The following is an 18,701-nucleotide window of genomic DNA, read 5'->3' on the forward strand; positions in this document are numbered from 1 at the left end:
AGACCCGTGTGACTTTCAATTTACTATACAAAATGGTCATATAACAATTGATAAGGAAGGGGGTGATGGGGTGGTGACCATACATGCAAATATTGTAGCTTCTAGGTGTTGGAAACCATCTTGATAGATCCATTTTATGTGCTAAGTCTTGCTACCTATTTTGTTAGGCTCGCTTCCAACGTCAATGCCGCATTCAATTCTACAAGGCTCAAGTTGTCAATTTGTGTAGACCAAGCCCTAGTGGATGCTATGTTGCATGGGGAGCCAACTCAAGGACCTTGAACTTGTTTGTCCAGTGAGTTTAGTCTGTGCTACTTGTGGTAGGTTCCTCCATGTCTTGAGTTGGAGAATTTTCTTTAACCTTAGCAAGTTCATTGTTTGCATGCTAGAGGCAAGAAAATACTTTGCCTCCTTCAATTCTTAACAAGGTGTGCCTTGTTGATGCTCTATGGTATACAATTTCGGGCCACGTTCATCAATAATTTCTTTTGGAGCAATATTCAGGTTTTCATTTATCAAAGATGGTATTTTGTTTTTGGCCGACCATTTGCAACTTTTAGTCTTATTCAAGGAAAACATTGTTTAGCATCATTATATACTTGTGCAAGCCTTGTTTTAATCGTGTTTTTTCTCATTTAGGCACCATTAATTGCTGTTTGTTCTCTATATTAATAGAGGAGTCAAGCTCCCGCAATTGCGTGGGAAGAAGCACTAATTGCTCTACTTCAACTCCTTGTGTCTGACGAGTCTATTTGAGTGTCTTGATGCCATGCATAGGTTGGTAATGCCTAAAGGCAACACATTATTTGATGTTGTTGCTGCTTTGAGAAACTAATCAAGTTTCATGCATTCATGTGATGTGGTGGCCTTCAAAGCCTCGGTCAACTGGTGGATGATTTGAATGTGTAGTGTGCTTTGATCGATGATATGTAGCTAGAGCTCAAGGTTGTGGATGTGCCACAACAACCCAATAGCCATGACTGCGGGTGTTACGTCATGAAGTACATTAGGTGCGGGGCTTGCCCATCTTGAATCAAAACGTTATTTCATTTTATGCTCTCAGAAGCTGATTATAAATCTTTGCCTGGTTTTGAATGGAACTCATTATTACAAGGGGATTCAAACACCGGCTAGGAAAGTGATAAGTCCTTGCGACTTCTTTGTTTTCCTCACAATGTCCAGAATGAAATGCTTTTGTTTGATGTGTGATCCTCTATTTAAGATAAACCATGGATCTTGTGATGTGATAGTCGTTGATTATACTGTGAACAAGAAAATTTCAACCCATTGAACCCATGTTTTGATGTGCTATGGGAGCCTTAACGATGTATTGCACGACAGATCATTCATGAGACGGAAGCACTAAGAACATTTGCATCTAGGTTGTTGCTCGTGCTACCCTTCATTCACTGCACTCAACATATATTATGAAGGTGGTGCCATTGTCGAGTATAGAGGCGACTTTACCTACCCTCACTTTGAGGACTTGTCAGCGAGGGCTCTTGGGCTAAGGAGACGGGAACACTTGTCCTTTGGCAACACTATGTGATGGTCTCTAGCTACACCAAGCATGTCGGCCCATTGGAGCAATGTTTTGACGTGCTACAAAAGGTGTCAGGGCCTCTGGGCTCTATTGCATGATTGAATATGTCAATGCAATATTGACAAATACTTCATTGTGGAAGTTAAAGGAACAAAGAAAAAAGTTTCGATGGATCAAAAACAGATTTTGGACTTTGCTATGTGTACAGATAGTGCCGTAGGCAACATGGTAGTGATGGCCTTTTTTAACTTACGTAACCCATTAGAATTTAGAGGTTATTATTATTCACTAATAAAATTAAAAGGTATTCCTACTCCTAATGGATTCAAAAAAATTAAGGTATTTCTAATTCAAAGATTCCCTCAATAACAATAACAACAATGCCCTAGTCTATAGCATGCAACAACGGGCAACAATATGAGCTGCACGTGAGAAGGATGTATACAACTTTGCGCGAGAGAGAGAGAGAGAGAGAGAGAGAGAGAGAGAGAGAGAGAGAGAGAGAGAGAGAGGGGAGAGGAAGGACACTTTAAAGAGAAGAAAACACTAAAGGAAAATAAATGAGAAGAGAAACACAAATATACAATGTGAAGTAGACCACCTCTTTATATGGACACAAAAGGTCTTTTGACTTTCCAATTTCATATGTCTTTTTAAATTTCACCTTTCATTTCCCAGCCTCACATGGCTTGACTTTTCTTGCATTCTAATTCCAATCGATCTTCGAGAAAGTCTCTTTTATTAAGCAGCCGTCAGTCGAGTTTCCTCTTGGCAAAGAAGCAAACCGAAAATACTAGCAACAATTTTGAAATTTGTAAATTTTTTGAACTGTTTTCTCACATATTTCATTGATTTTGCTTCCCATTACCATGTTTTACAACACGTTAGTCTCGATTTTCAACTGTCTCAAGGCTAAGCTGAGGCAATCCTTTCCAAACATTGATTCCTCTTAAACTCAGCCTAATTTTTTTACCACTTTCTTATTGTATTAGAAAGCCAGCGTGACCCTTTGTTATTTTTCAGGGGAGACCTAATTGTAGACCATATAAAATGGCAACGGGAATGCGGATGTGTAGGGCGTCTTTTGCGGGCCGAGAAATGCACGGACCTGCAGGAGCAGCAACTCCTTCCTGGTGGGTTCGAGGCTTGAGCGACAGCGATGCTTGGCGGAGCCATGCATACACACGTGCCCAATAGACAGTGAGGATATAGGACACGCCTTCACTCCCAGCAGCTTGTGCATACCCTAATTGGACGAATGTCTTCATCTCTGAGTTCTCCCTTGTTGCATCGCCTCGGGCCTGACACAGGTGATGTAGCACAAGCAGCCACAGACCCTGAGAAACCTTTACCATCGTCCCCGTCTTATTCTTTGGGTCAACTTCCTATTCCAAGCACAGAAGAAACAGCTGATGGTTACTCTACAGCCAGGATGCCAAAGGTTCTTGCCTCTACTACATGTGGATATGATGACAATCCTGCACGCCTTGTGGGCAGACATAAACAGGAGCAAGAAGAACAACAGCAAGAAGGTCTTGTCTCCAGTCGGAAGTCCCGCCTTGTATGGGATGGCTCTGGTTTTATTCCTGGAAGTTCAGAGCTAGGGTCAGAATTTCAGGAACTTGGGTTTCGCAGGTTGTCATCAAGACCTAAAGATGAGCTCAGAAGGTTTCGGTGCAGTCTGTTTTGGTTAGGATTGGATCAATCGACACCATTTCGCACATTGGCCTCATGGACAGCGGTAACTCTGCTAGCCATTGGCATACCTGTTTGCTACCTAGTCTTAGTTGACACAGAAGCATCATCTGTTCATGCGGGGCATCCATTCGATCGCCTCGTGCAAACCTCTGAGGCTGCCCTTGCACTTATCTCCTTTGCTTGCCTCTCCCACAATCTGCGCAAACATGGCCTCCGTGGCTTCTTATTCCTGGATCAGATTAGCTTGGAGCCAGTAGAGGTGCAAAGTGGCTACATCGGGGAGCTGAATGTGAGTATGATTGTTTATCTTCTTTATTTACTTGTAAAACATGCTCATTAGAGCCAGTATCACAATCTTAGTCAGCCGAGGGGTATGCTTGTGTTGTGGACCGTGGTTTGTTCAGATCACTTGGTTTAAGGGCATATGGCTTATGTACTTGTGTGTTATAGCAGAAGCATTGTGCACAAGTATTGTAAAAGTATAATGGACATACTAGGAGTATATTGTGTGGCATTCATGAGAAATGCCAGGAATGATGCTTTCTTAGCTTTGCAAAGAGTTGAGTTTCACGTTGCATTGGTACAAGCTTTCCATTGAATAGAAAAGGTCAAGGCCCCCCTTGGACTTCAATTTGTGTGCTATTGCTTTATTATGAAAAGTTCAAGAAAATTGTATAACACATGTAGGGAGGCATATGTGTAGGTTTGCTATGTGTACCAGATAGTAAACGTGACAAGGCCTAGCTTCAAGTGAATTACAACCTTTTTGGTTGAACTTGAAGTAGACTGCCCTTATTGAGGGGGGACTCAAAAGAGAGAGCGTGTCACGTGCACAAGGCTCTATGTGCTACATGGACATATGACAATGATGCTTCGGAGCCAAGGTTTGTCTACTGAGCCTAAGGAATTTAGTAGCGGCAATTTTGTGAGCCGGTCATATGAATGTCCGGACAAGTCCATTAGATTAGGTTTTTGTTAGTTGGAACCCTCTTTGCATAAATGGTATGTTATGTGTTTGATGGGTGTCATTACATTTTGGTGGGCATTCACTTACTCCAACGTGTAGCCTAGGATAAGTTCAACGTCATGGTAAAATGGATCACTAGGGTGGGAGAGATGGAGCTCACAATGCCTAAAAACTATGCGAGTGTTCATTGTACAGCAGGTCAATTCAGCCCTTGCGCCTCCAGGTGCTTTTTTATAGAAAAGTACTCCTTGCCCTCATCATTTTAGCGCTAATCTGGAGGCCTACTTGTGTTTTTTCCAGGAGGATGAACCCATCTTGATGGTGGTGTTTTTACTCCCAATCACCTTTAGATTAGTCTTTTGCCGTAGCGTTTGCTATCAAAATATTGACCTTCCCATTTCAGCCCCATCCTTGGCCATGTGTTTAACTCAACACAGAACCACTACATGGGAACCTACTCTACCTAGCTTATCATCCTACCTCATCCATTATGTTGTGAGTCTCTTGCATCATTGCTTAGACAATTTACTCTGTGTATATGGCTATTCAAGCTGCTCTCTCTGTAACAGACTTGGACACTCCAAGTCAAGAATCAATCGCGACAGCACCAAATAACCACTTCAAAACAATTCACAAATCACAATAGATTAACACTGGCCCGGCGGAGTTCCGTGCCTAGAGATATTGGCCCCAAAGACTGGCGTCCCTTTCAATATTTCTTTTTGTATTAATCAGTTCAAAGTACAAGAGAGTGGCTCGGGTTTCACTCTCAGACTCTGCGTCTAGATGCTTTGAGAAGTGAGGCCCTCACCACTGATTTAAAGGTTACAAGGGATGCCCAAAAGCAGAGTCCCAAAAGCTTAAAAGCAAAAGCAGATTCTCTCTCTCTATCTCAAGAGAGGGCAAATTAAAGCAATTCAACTCTCTCTCTATCTCCAAATCCTTGCATAGCAAAAAGCCAGGAGATTTGCGTTGCCCAAAAAAACACCCAAAAAAATAAAAATAAATTTTGTTGTTTTTTTTCTTCCACCTCTGCGATTTCCGGAAATTAGGGTTTTTGGCAAAAATTAGGGTTTGCAGGAATTTTAGGGTTTTTGGCAGAAATTAGGGTTTCTACTCTTAATTTCTGTTGTCCGTAGCCACGCCATCACTTTGTGACACTCTCATAATCAAATGATAAAGCTTTATGTGTTCAATATGTCTTTCTTTTGTTGGTCCCAAATTATGCACATGGTATCAAAGACCTAGGTGTTTAGGAGTTGAGATTTGGAGCGAGCTTTTCGAGCAAGGTTTGAAGTGAGCTTTTTTCAGATATTGCTCAATTGACCAAATCGGGAAAAAAAGCTCGCTCCAAAAAGAGTTTTTGGAGTGAGCTTTTTTTTCTCTCCCTCTCTCTCTCTCTCTCTTCCTCTCTCCCCTCTCTCCCACTCCCCTTCTGTCTCCTGCTACCTCTCCCTCTCTCTCTCTCTCATGTCATATTTGACCTCCGAGGATGATAATCAAATCTCTCTCTCTCTCTCTCTCTCTCTCTCTCTCTCTCTATATATATATATATATATATATATATATATATATATTTCAAGAGAGAGGTAATGTCATAAAAATTAATATCTAAATCCGGTCCTCAACTGGTCTCAATTGTTCTATTTCTCTCTCTTTTCAAGTATTGTCTATGCTAAACTAGCTAGGTGTAAATTGCTATGTTGCTTTCTTAAATCAAGTACTCTCTCTATGCTCATTAGGAACTTGTTCTTAATGAAATGCTCTCTCTCTCTCTCTCTCTCTCTCTCTATATATATATATATATATATATATATATATATATATGGAGAAAAACGAGGGGGATGGGGCTTTGGGGGGGGGCTGCGCAGGAGGCAGCAAAGCGCGACCGGGGGGGGGGGGTTTGTAGACAGCGCGATGGGGGGAGGGGTTGTAGAGGAAGCGCGGAGGGGGGGGCCGGGGTTGTAGGGGCAGCGCAAGGGGGGGGGAGGCGGGGTTGCAGAGAGAGAGAGAGAGAGAGAGAGAGAGAGAGAGAGAGAGAGAGAGAGAGAGAGAGACCACACATCCACGCCTAGATGCACTAGCCCCAAAGACTAGCGTCCCTTCTCAGTATTTCTTTACTATTATGCTTCAAAAAGTATACAAAGTTTGAGGGTGGGGTTCTCTATTTGGCGATGCTCCCAAGCAGATCTGCCCAAGAGATGAGGTCCTATCACTCTTATAAAGGCCCCTAGCCGAGTCATAAGCAGTTACATGAAAAGCTATACTTCTAAAAGTTCCAATTCCCAAAATCATGCACCATTTAAGCTTTCCGTAAAACATGGGGCATCCGTACAATGCCATGTGTCACCTCCGCGAATCCCGGGCCAGTGTACGGCACTGCCACGTGTCAATCCTTACGCAATTGAGTGGGTCCTATATATATATATATATATAAAATACTCGAGCTTGCGCGACTCGCCTATTGCGAGTCTCGCTCGCTCTTATTAACAAGGTCGACACAATCATCTGAAAAGGCATGGTGGGATTACGTCTTGCACAAGCTCGTATTAGCAGACGCTCATTGCTGACTGCTACGCAATCATTACCACAGTCATTTGAAAAGGCATGGTGGGATTATCGAAGCTCTCTTCAATTACTAATGTGAATTGACTTTAAAGGTTAAACGCAAATGCTTCAACTCTTGTACTTCAAGAGAAAATACCAATTGATTGAATATGTTCATATGCGTAGCCGATTTTGAATGCAATGTGTTGTTTGCATGCAAAGTTTGGGATTTAATGATGGGTTTATGATTGGGTGGGTGATTACATGTCTATCATGACTTTTGAGGTCACAGACATTGTATGAGCGATCGGGTCTTCATGTTTATGCCTTTGGACTATCGATAAGTATGTGTGGATATACTTTCATCCGTTATAGCGCATTAGTTTGATCTCCAATCATGCGATACAATCTCTGCTACGATTTGCTCCATTTTGCTACGGGGTATGTGGAAGGATTGGTGTGCTCATTTATTGTTGGGATTGTTCCTATGCCGTTATAACTTCTTCTTTAAAAAACAAAAACTCTCTCTCTCTCTCTAATCTAGTATCGGAGTTTCCTCTAGAACGACAATAGGTCTTGAATATCAATTCGATCTATGGTCGGTCGCAAGCCATAGTAGATTAGTTATCCAAGTGTTCTCTTGAGTACAAGTCTTGGATTCAAAATTACACAAGTAGATCATTTAGGTCTCTTGGGATTAATTCTATAACTCTTTATAAAAAAGAAATAAAGTATTTAAGGAAATTTTAAGAAATGACAGCTCTTCATTGGGCAAAGTGATAAGTAAGTGCAAGCCTAACTGCTTGTAGAAGTAGATGAGTTCAAGAGGCATATGAAGTGGCTGCTGCGTGCTGCAAATTAAAGTGCGAGTCACATGAGTTCTGGGATGTTGTGTGTTATGAGTGTGAGAGCAACGACGTGTTATGCGTTCCGGCTAAAGGTAGGAGGACTTGAAGGAGGCAAAGCATACTGTTGCTAGTGGGGTTATGTATGGAGAGTCTCTCAAGCTACTGCGGGCATGAGAAAGGGCGCTCCTATTTGTGTCACAAAGTGATGACGTGGCATGACTTAAAGGACAGACTCTAAAGAGGGGTCAGAGCCCTACTGAAAGACGTAGAAGAAGTTGTACCAACTTGCAAAACCGATCCGAGAAGCAAAAAATGGAAGGACATCCAAACTTATAAGTTGTGTCAACTTATGGCATCTTGTCCGATGGGGCCAAAGGGACTAAAGGCTAATTAAAGGGTTGATGATGTGGCAGCAGCATAGACTTGCAAATTGCGCTGCTAACGTGGCTGATTGTACGGACCTTTGCGAATTGCGCTGTTGATGTGGCACTTGTACGGATTTTTGCGATTTGCGTTGGCAGCCCTAGCGGTAGCTTTTGTGACCTAAATGCTTTTAGACTTGAAGCTTTTCATGTATACTACTTTTGGAAGGTCTAGGGCCTATAAATAAAGTGCAAGGGCCTCGATTTGAGGCAGATATGTTTGGGAGCACTGCTATGACGAGGACCCTCGGACATTGTACTTTGAGAAGCATTAATAATAAAGAAATACTAAAAGGGTGCCAATCTTTGGGGCCAATCTCTCTGTGCACGGAACTATGCCGTGCCGTGTCGTCTCTCTCTCAGTTTTGTTCAGTTCTTTCAATTTGCTCTCATGTGTTGTGGTAGATTCTCAACTTGGAGCAAGTCTATTACAATGGTATTAGAGCTCAATCGATTCTTCCTCTATGAAGGATCCGATCCCTTTACTCAGAGCACACATGGATTCAATCGAAGAATCCCGCCAGCAGGAAACTGTGGCACCCGACCACTATAACCGGCCTGTACAACGTAGAGGGCGGTATTATTCCAATTACCTGGTAACTTTACACAGAGCACTGAGAAGGAAAGAGAACACAGTTGTGTCCAGCGATTAGAATGTCACTGCGCACATGAGACCGACACCCTGTAGGCCCCAAAGACTGGCGCCCCTTTTGGTATATCAATTTAAGGTAGATGATCTGACCACTTAGTACAAGCTTTCACAAAGCTGTCCAAGGGCTGAAAACGCAGGTTTTCGACCTGATTTCGGCAGCATAACGACGCAAAAACCCCTGCAGGTCAAAAGTACCTGTCTAGGGCGGATTACCTCGCTATCTGGAAGCTTTCTGGTGAGCTGTCACAGAAATTCAGCAGGCTGTAATTCTTTGTTTTTCACTAGCGGGTGCCCAAAAGCCTGTACACGCATCCCAAGGCTCTCACGAGGCTCCCCTAGTGTTCCCTTGTAGTTTAGGTGCGAAGCCCTAAACCTGCAGAAAAACACAGCAGGTTGTAATTCCATGTTTTGGATTGTTTTTAGCGGAGGCGTGTCCCAAGGGCTCCCGCACACGATGGGGCAGTTCCCCTGTGAATTGGACGAGTTTTCACTCGAAAAAACTCTCCAAACTCGCAATCTTTCGCGATGGAACTGTGCGTCCCTGTGGGGGATTAGCAATTAGCTAATCCGGTTCCTGTTCAGAAGGCTCTTGCCTTGGCAAACACGCATAAACCCCTAGTACTGTACATATTCATATGAGTAGCCCATCTAGTGGGGCATTACCATATGTGCCGAATCCATGTCCCTTCTAGTTGAGCCCTCGTCTCCTTGACGCTCTACATAGTCCGAAAACTCGTCCACATACATCCCAAAAAGAGTCGGGGATAGGGGGCATCCTTGCTTTACTCCAATAGTTGAGTGGACCATGTCAGACATTCCCTCAGTGGTGCGTACCCGCCCCATCATTGTCTTGTATAGAGCAAGAATACCCCATATCAGCTCTGTAGGCACACCCATGTCCTGTAGACTGTAGTTTGCGTATAAGTCTAGCTCTTGGCCCTGTGTCAAAAGCTTTGCGGAAATCCACAAAGCTACAATAGATTCTCTTGCCATGGTGTCAAAATTTGGTCAAGAGTCGAGAATGCTCTTATGCCCTCTTGCTCTGCCCATCTACTCAGCTCCTGCTCAAGAATGGATGCATACAACCTAGTTAATGTGTGACCAACCATGATGGTGCGATAATTCCCGAGAATCAGGGGATCTCCCGACTTGAAAATAGGCACAATCGTAGACATACTCCAAGTCTTCGGGAAGCCTTCATACATGGCTCGATTAAACATCATAGCCAGGAGCTCTGCAAGCATATCTCTGGCATGGATGAAGTGCTCTGCTACCAGACCATCATGATCCTGTGCTCTCCTTGTTTTCATCCTGTCAATGGCTTTCTTTACCCTCTCGGCAGTAAAGAAAGAACATGTCTCTGGGCATGTCTCTAGCGGGTCCGATGAAGGTGGTTGACCTAATGCTGTGTAGAGAGATGTGGCATATTCCCCCCATATCTCAGTGGAGGTGGCCATTGGTGGTGGTGAATGTGGTGGTGGTGAATGCTCGTGGGATAGTGTAACAGACTTGGACACTCCAAGTCAAGAATCAACCGCGACATCACCAAATAACCACTTCAAAACAAGTCACAGATCACAATAGATGTACACTGGCCTGGCGGAGTTTCGTGCCTAGAGTAATTGGCCCCAAAGACTGGCGCCCCTTTCGGTATTTCTTTTTGTATTAATCAATCATCAAAGTACAAGAGAGCGGTTAGGGTTTCACTCTCAGACTCTGCGTCCAGATGCTCTGAGAAGTGAGGCCCTCACCATGAATTTAAAGATTACAGGGGATGCCCAAAAGCAGAGCCCCAAAAGCTTCAAATCAAAAGCAATTGCTCTCTCTCTTCCACAGAGAGTCAAAACTTGAAAGCTAAAGCATTCTCTCTCTCTTTCTCATTAAGTAGAGAAAAAGCGAAATTTGCGTCGCTCATCATTTTTTATTTATTTTTTAATAGCCTCCGCGATTTCCAGACATTAGGGTTTGCAGGAATTTTAGGGTTTCTGCTGTCCGCCACGTCATCACTTTGTGACATACCCCCCTCTTGAAAACATTGTAATCGACTGCGATTACGCCTACAAAACCGACAAAAGCCATAAACGGTCTTAGCAGACACTGACTGTTAGTACCTACGTACTAGGAACACACATCTAGCACATGTACAAAATCGACAGTTACATCACACGACATCACCAGACATCACATGACATTCAACATTCATTCGGATCTTAGACCATGATTTATCGGCAATGTAGCTAGCAATCATATCTAGGTCTAATCGGAACCTCATCGATGTCCGATTGACTAACCCCTATTGCAACCATGTCTATTCGAGATCAATCAGACCAAAATGCTGCAGTCATTTCGTCTATCAGTTCCTGCACTCACAAGAAGTCAAGAACAAATCAGTATCATTATCAGGAATTCCATTTCATAAAGTCATCCAGCAGAATACTGTCAGCTCTCAGTATCCTTGAAGCTCAAAGAGACATCAGTGACTTTAGTATCAAAATCAAGGCATCTGTTGACAAAGGAGCGGAGTAACTCCCCTCTTGTGCATCCCACTGCACCAGATCTTCGGCCAAGCTGAGTTTCTGGGTTCCGTTTGGAGTAGACTATGCTAAACCAAAACATTGAGGTAAAGTTTCACAATCCGAGGAGCATCTGCTAGGTCCTCCTCCTCCATCCACTTCGCATCAAATGCAGGAAAGTTCTTGAATTTAACCAAGAACCGCCTTCGGACTTTACCTTTCTTCGTATCGTTATGTGCAAAAATCTGTTCAGGAACAAGGATCTCCTCGTTTTCTTCCACTTCGGGTTGCTCATCAGGCTCCCCATCATCAGGCACATCACCCTTAACAGGGTTCAAGAGACTCACATGCAATGCATTATGAATCCTCCAAGTATCTGGCAGTTCCAATCGGAAGGAGACATCATTTATCTTGTCAGTGATCTGGAAAGGTCCGTAGTATCACATACTAAGCTTTGGAAAAAGCCTCTCCTTTCCCTTTTTCTTTCGTAGGCGTGCCTTCTCAAAAGTAAGAGCACCCAATCATCCTCCTTCAATTTCAAGTCGCGACGATGGCGATCCGCTGCCTTTTTTTGTCGTTCTTGAGACTCTTGCAAAGGCTCGCGAACCTTGGCAAAAGCCGTATCCAAATCTCGCGAATATTCATCCGCTTCAAATATCTAATCTGTCGTGCTCAGGAAGGATGGAACCTTCGCAGCACTTTCAACAATCTTACATGGCGTCTTCCCCGTCGAAGAGTGTATCGTGTTATTGTAGGCAAATTCCACCAAAGGTAAGTTCTTTTTCCATTGAGTCTTCTGATCCGAGATACAAGACTTCAATAAATCTAAAATCACTGAATTGGCAATCTCAAATTGCCCGTCAGTCTGCAAGTGGAACGATGATGAGAACTGCAACTGCGTGCCAATGTTCTCCCAAATTGCCTTCCAAAACAAACTCATAAATCTGGGGTCTCTGTCAGAGACAATCGTCTCAGACGTGCCATGTAATTGGAAAATCATCGTGATCTTTCTGTGTTCTCGGGAGATCAAAAATGAAATCCATTGCAATACTTTTCCAGGGGTGGGTGGGTATGGGTAAAGGCTGTAACAATCCCTGTGCCTTATGCCTGTCAAACTTGACCTTCTGGCATACCAAGCAACTGCGCACAAACTCTTCCACATCCTTTTTGAGTCTCGGCCCAAAGAAGTATCTCTCTACCCCTTTCATGGTGGTAGCAATGCCGCGGTGAGGTGACCCGTAAAAGGTGGATAGTGGCATTCAGTCATAACCTTATCCCTCAACGGCTGTGTAACGCACAACATAGTCTTTTTCATCAAGTAGCCTTCCCGAAGGGAGTATCCAGCTATTGTCTCCCCATCCCGTATCTGTGTGAAAATATCAGCAAAATCTGTATCTGTGGCATACTGATCGACCATATCCTCGAAGCTCCTATGATGTATCGCGGAAATAGCCAGAACCAATGGTTTCCGAGACAAAGTATCTGCCACCACATTCTTCTGTCCCTCACATGGACAATCTGGAAGTGGAACTGTGACAAGAGGTTCGCCCATCGCATCTGCTTTTCCGAAAGCTGCTTCTGTGTGTCACCAGCATGTGACTACTATCTATCCTTTTTGTTGATTTCTTTCTTATTATCTATTTACTTTCACTTTTTGGAAACACCCCTTGGGAAATCTAACTGCCCTGCATTGCATAGCTAGTGTGGAACTGTCCAGAGGGAGTCCAGGCCTGAGGGCAAGAGAGCACTAAGGTTGGACAAGGACTATGGTTAGCCAAGTGGGGTCATTGACTAGCCAAAGTGGAATCCTTTGCTACAGAGACTACATTTCAGTTCTGGATGTGGCCGCAGTGTACAAAGAGGGTTGGATGACCTAGAAAGATACAATGGCAGCATCTCCTAAAATTTAGGGAACTGCTATTTTGGGACCTGAAAATGTCTTCGCGTCATTACTTGCAGTTTGACATGGGGATCATTTTGTTACTCTGTGGCCAAGTCAACAGAGGCTGCAGGTGAGATATTTTTAGACCCGAGGGTCTAAAGCGGGAAAATGCATAAATGAGTGACACTTGGCACTATGAGGCCAGTTTACTACTTATAGAGAAGGCAAAAACGTGATTTATAGCTGGGAGGCTCATTTTGCAAGTTTCTGTCACAGGTTAAGAGCTATGGAGTGCTTGCTTTCCCTCTTATGCACAGTGTGGTGCCAAGAGTGATGCCCTGCACGCTACGCACTGCCCTCTCTCTCCCCTTTGGCAGTATGTTATGCCCCTCTAGTGGGCTCTTCATTTGACCAATGTACAGTTGTGTGGGTTCATGCGCGATTGCCGAGGCAAGAGCCTCTTGCACAGGTACTGGATTAGCTAGCGGCTAATCCCCCCGCAGGTACAGGTGAATTCGGAGAGGTTTCACGCCAGAAATCTCGTCCGATTCAAAGGGCAAGTAGCCCTACAGGTGCGGGAGCTCGAGGACTTGCTACGGATGCGACCGGCACGCGAAACGGAGCCCGAAACAGTGAATTACAGCCTGCTGTGTATTTTTGCAGGTTTAGGGTTTTGGCCATAAACGGACCCTAATACCCCCAGGAGGTTCAGGGACGCAAGGGGACCGCTGTACAGGTGATCTGGCGCATTTTCAGGGCTGAAAACAGAGAATTCAGCGTGCTGCAGATTCTCGCCAGGTTTTGCAAAGTGCCCGTATGCGTTGGGAAAGTCATTTAATGCGTGGGAATACTGACTGTGAAGGGTTCTGGTACAGTTATGCTGTCGAAATCGGGCTGGAACAGTGGAAATTCAGCCGAGTTTGTGCGGGGCAGCTTGTAGGGAACCACAGCGTTTATTCCCTCTTTTGAACAATAAAGAAATACCGAAAGGGGCGCCTAAGTTAGGGGCCAATCTGGTGTCCGTCTACTCATACAGGTGCAATCTAGCAGCCTGTATCCCTCTCCCCTTTGTTGTGTCTTGAAAGTACAGGTAAAATAGACGACTAATAATGGGTGAAAGCTAAATCAAGGTTTGAAGTAAAGTCTACCGCCCTTTTTAGATTGAACAGGCCGGTTTCACTGTGACAAGAAGTAGCACAAACTCTGATGGTCTGTAAAGACAGTAAAAACCGCTCCGAGTAGGTAATGCCGCCACTGAGTAAGAGCGTGGATAATCGCCAAAAGCTCTTTCTCATAGATCTGTGCTGTCATCTCCGGCCTAGAGAACAAACTGCTCTCGTAAGCTATGACATGGCCTTCTTGCATCAAGACCGCACCGAGACTACGACCACAAGCATCACAATATACTTCAAATGACTTCTGCAAGTCCGGCAAAGTCAAAATAGGTCCCGTAGTCAATTTCTCTTTCAATGTCCAAAAGGCAGTCAACTCTGTGGGTCCCCACGAAAAAGGTACTCCTTTCTGTGTCAAGGTATGCAAAGGGGAAGCAACCTCTGCAAACTTTCTATGAACCGCCTGTAGTACGAACACAGTCCCAAGAAGCTTCTAACTTCATGGACATTCCTCAAATCGGGCCAATCACGGATAGTCTCTATCTTGGCCGGGTCCATTTGCACTCCTGCTGCTACTGACACAATGTGTCCCAAAAAGTGTATCTCTGGTAGGAAAAATTCACTTTTCTTTGCATTAATCACTAACGTGTGATCTCGTAATGCCTGAAAGACTTGAAGCAGATGATCTTTGTGTTCAGCCTCATTCTTGGAGAAAACACTGATGTCATCAAAGAAAGTGCCAACAAATAGCCTGTACTCTCTAAAAAAATCCTGTCCATCATCCGGTTAAATGTCGCAGGAGCATTGGTTAAGCCAAAAGGCATCACCAAAAACTCAAATAACCCAAAAGTCGTCCGAAAAGCTGTCTTGTAGACGTCTCCTGGCGCTAGCCTGATCTGATGATATCCACTCTTCAAGTCAATCCTGCTAAAGCACGAGGATCCCTGTAACCTGTCGAGTATATCATCGATCCTAGTCGGAAATCTGTTCTTGATGGTGATTTGTTGAGAGCTCTATAATCGATGCACATTCTCCAAGATCCGTCTTTCTTCAAAACCAACAACACTGGAGAGCAATACGGTGAAGTACTAGGCTGGACAAGACCCTTTTCCAAGAGGTCTTTCACTGGGTTCATAATCTTTTCATTCTGTACTCGGCTCACACGATAAGGTGGCCGATTCGGTGGCGTGCTTCCAGGTATCAGATCAATGGTTTGATCTTCAGGCCCTCTGAAAAGCAATCGGCATGAGTGTGGAGAAAAATCTTGGCGTTCTTTTGATCAGGTCAAAACATATTCAACCTTTATCCAGCGTTCAGTTCTCTCCCAAAATAATGAGTAAGAAACTGAAATTCATAAAGTACAATCTCTAAGCCCTTCATCTATCAAAGTCGCTTTCTCGGCCCGATAGTCAACCACGGCGTAGTTCTTGTGGTACCAAGGGATCCCGAGTAGAACGTCACTCGCGTGCCCTGAACACCCTTGTCATTGCAAACAAAGTTTGCCAATGCTCGGTGTAATGGCAACATCCCATCCGGGTGCCAGTCAAACTACCTCTGTCTGTGGCGTCAGTCTGTCGGGCGTAATTCCAAATCGAGCCGCCAATTCCAAGTGAAAAGAAGTTGGCCTTGGCTCCTTCAAAAGAGCTTCCTGATCCTTCACTTTGCCCCCCTTTTCTGCCACATTCCTTAGCTGCTCTTGAACTCTCAGACCTGTCGTCGTCTTTATCATTCTGTTCTTTCTGTGCCTTTTTAGGGCACTTCGTGGAGATATGTCCATGTTCCCCGCATCCAAAGCACTTCCCCTCTCTGATGAAGCGAGCTCTCTCCTCAAGAGTAAGCTTGGGTCGTGCATCCTTTTTCTCTGGGTTGCTCTTTTTTCTTTCTACTTTCATTCCCAGAAGTCTGTTCGGCTCGTTGTGTCATGGCCTCATCTATGGGGTAGGTCAGACTGCCAGAGTGAATGGCAAAGCCCCGCTTCGCATGACTCATCAACTCCTGAATAGAAGTTGACTTCTGTTCCAAGCAGTGATCTCGGATCTCTGTAGGTAGACCCAAGGTAAACCGCTCAATCTGTTCTTTGAACAAGATCTTCTTGAATGAAGAGGCGGGTAGAAAAGAGCTCCAGAATCTTTCACAATAAGCATTGATTGTATCTTTCTTGGTCATCCGAAGATGTTTCCAAGCAGCTCGTACATCTCGTTCATATTCTTGCGTCAACCAAGAAGAAATAAAAAGCTTCTTAAATTTCAGCCATTTAACTGGCGCACTCTTGTTAAAAGAAGCGTGGTCCACCAAGTACGAGCATTCCCCTTAAGGTAAGAGGTAGCTCTCCGAATCTAAGAGTGCTCTAAATAGCGTCCTCCCGCGAAAGCGATGTCAAACTGCTGTAAAAAAGACAAAGCCTTCGAAGCATCTGAGTATCCTGAAAAAGTATCAAACTTGATCGAGTGGCCACCTTCCTTAAACTCTCGGACTTTCTTGCTTTTATCTTCGAGAAAGTCATACTGGTTGGCTTTGTAAAAATTCTTCTTGTTCGCATAAAACTTTCCGTCATCGGAATCTGAGCTGTCTGTTGACCAGTCCTCAGTAGAACTGTCAGTCTCTGGGCGAGATGTAGCCTTCTTTGCCTTTTTTCTTACCCTTTCCGAAGCTTTGTGTCTTGCTTCGCTTTTTGCTTTTTCTGTCTTCTTCGCTCTAATCCGAGGAGCTAGAAGAACTGTCAGAAGAAGAAGAAGAAGAACTGGGTACTCCTTCAAATCGAACACGCTTCTTCCGTTTCTTTGCCTTGTCGAATGTCGACTGACGACCCAAATATCCCGGGAAGTCAGTGCCTTTCTTCTGCTTTTTCCGTGCTTTTTGTCTTTCTTTTGCACGTCGAAAAGCTGAGCAATCCGTGCATCAACCACGTTCTCTAGTTCCTTCTCCGTATATTTCTTGGAGGTAGAAGGTTTCTTGAGAGCGGGTTTCGGGAGTGGTGTTGTGGTTCTTTGCCACTCCATCTGTACCTCTTCCAAAGAGGTCTGGTTCATATATTTTGCCATCTTCGGGTCCTTGGCAAAATTGAGCATCATCTTTGTTGCATCGCAAATCAATCGACGACGCTCCATCTCTCTTTGCTCCGCCTGATTAGGCCGAGGCGGGCCATACTCTGTCTGAATCTTCGTTGTGATCCCAGCCCGCATCTCCAGATGCAGAGGGAGTCGACTGATCATTGCTTGAAACCATAGGTGCCGCGGAAAAAAAATTCGGGGATCGGATTTCCCGTAGAAGAGAAATCGGCTGTGCTCTGATACCACTGTAACAGACTTGGACACTCCAAGTCAAGAATCAACCGCGACATCACCAAATAACCACTTCAAAACAAGTCACAGATCACAATAGATGTACACTGGCCCGGCGGAGTTCCGTGCCTAGAGATATTGGCCCCAAGACTGTCGCCCCTTTCGGTATTTCTTTTTGTATTAATCAATCATCAAAGTACAAGAGAGCGGTTAGGGTTTCACTCTCAGACTCTGCGTCCAGATGCTCTGAGAAGTGTGGCCCTCACCACGAATTTAAAGATTACAAGGGATGCCCAAAAGCAGAGCTCCAAAAGCTTCAAATCAAAAGCAATTGCTCTCTCTCTTTCATAGAGAGTCAAAACTTGAAAGCAAAAGCATTCTCTCTCTGTTTCTCATTAAGTAGAGAAAAAGCGAAATTTGCGTCACTCATCATTCTTAAAAAATATATATATATATTTAATAGCCTCCGCGATTTTTGGAAATTAGGGTTTTTGGCAAAAATTAGGGTTTGCAAGAATTTTAGGGTTTCTGCTGTCCGCCACGTCATCACTTTGTAACAGATAGCCTCCATGCTTTGCCCGAGTCCTGACTTATAAATAGCTGATACAGATCCCGCTCTAGCTGAGATAGATAAGCCCTTTTCTTTCGTCGCACTAGGCGGCGAAAGATTATTTGTGACTGTCCATGTGTGGTAATACCCATGAGCACTTCCCTCCGTAATTTGATCCTCATCTCTCTACACTCGTCATCATGCCAATTGTTCTGGGGCATGCTCCCAGATGATAGATCGTCTCCGTGTGGGCTGGCTGTGGGGGTATGCCTGTGATGCTGCATCATGGAGTGTTTCTCTTAGTATCTGAGTGAGTTCATCTAGTGGCCATCCCGACTCTTGAGTGCATAGCTGCCTCTATATCTCATTCACACAAAATTTGTCTCTCATGAAGGTATACCGAGTGTGTGTGGGGACCTCTCCTAAAGGAGCTATGCTGAACTGAAAGGTCAGAGTGAAAGACAAGATAGCATGATCAACTGCTACTCCAACTGGCCTAGTGCCCACCATGAAGTCCTGAAAGAATGGAATGAGACTTGGTTGGGACATAACATAATCCACTATGCTGGCACCACGTCGGTGTGGAAAGCAAGTAAAACCCCCCGCTGTCGAAAATCTTTGTAGGCCATTCACAATGGCCAATCTATGTGCGGTTCCATCTACCATATTCAGTGTATTCCTCATCT

General features: G+C 44.3%; 1 protein-coding gene across 3 annotated transcripts in view; it reads left to right on the top strand.

Annotated features, from left to right (window-relative positions):
- Positions 1 to 2,593: 2,593 nt before the first annotated feature.
- Positions 2,594 to 18,701, top strand: part of LOC147454134 (uncharacterized) — a 32,576-nt gene continuing 16,468 nt past the window's right edge. Inside the window, exon 1 of one of the 3 annotated variants that reach the window (XM_086516153.1) lies at positions 2,594 to 3,530. In XM_086516153.1, the coding sequence (XP_086372279.1) occupies positions 2,802 to 3,530 (729 nt within the window). In that variant the 5' untranslated portion in view covers positions 2,594 to 2,801. The remainder of the gene's footprint in view (positions 3,531 to 18,701) is intronic. The other 2 variants (XM_086516149.1, XM_086516150.1) reach the window with 2 other exon arrangements.

The sequence above is a fragment of the Adiantum capillus-veneris genome, chromosome 7 (assembly GCF_014529385.1).
Source record: "Adiantum capillus-veneris isolate H3 chromosome 7, ASM1452938v2, whole genome shotgun sequence".
NCBI lineage: Eukaryota > Viridiplantae > Streptophyta > Polypodiopsida > Polypodiales > Pteridaceae > Adiantum > Adiantum capillus-veneris.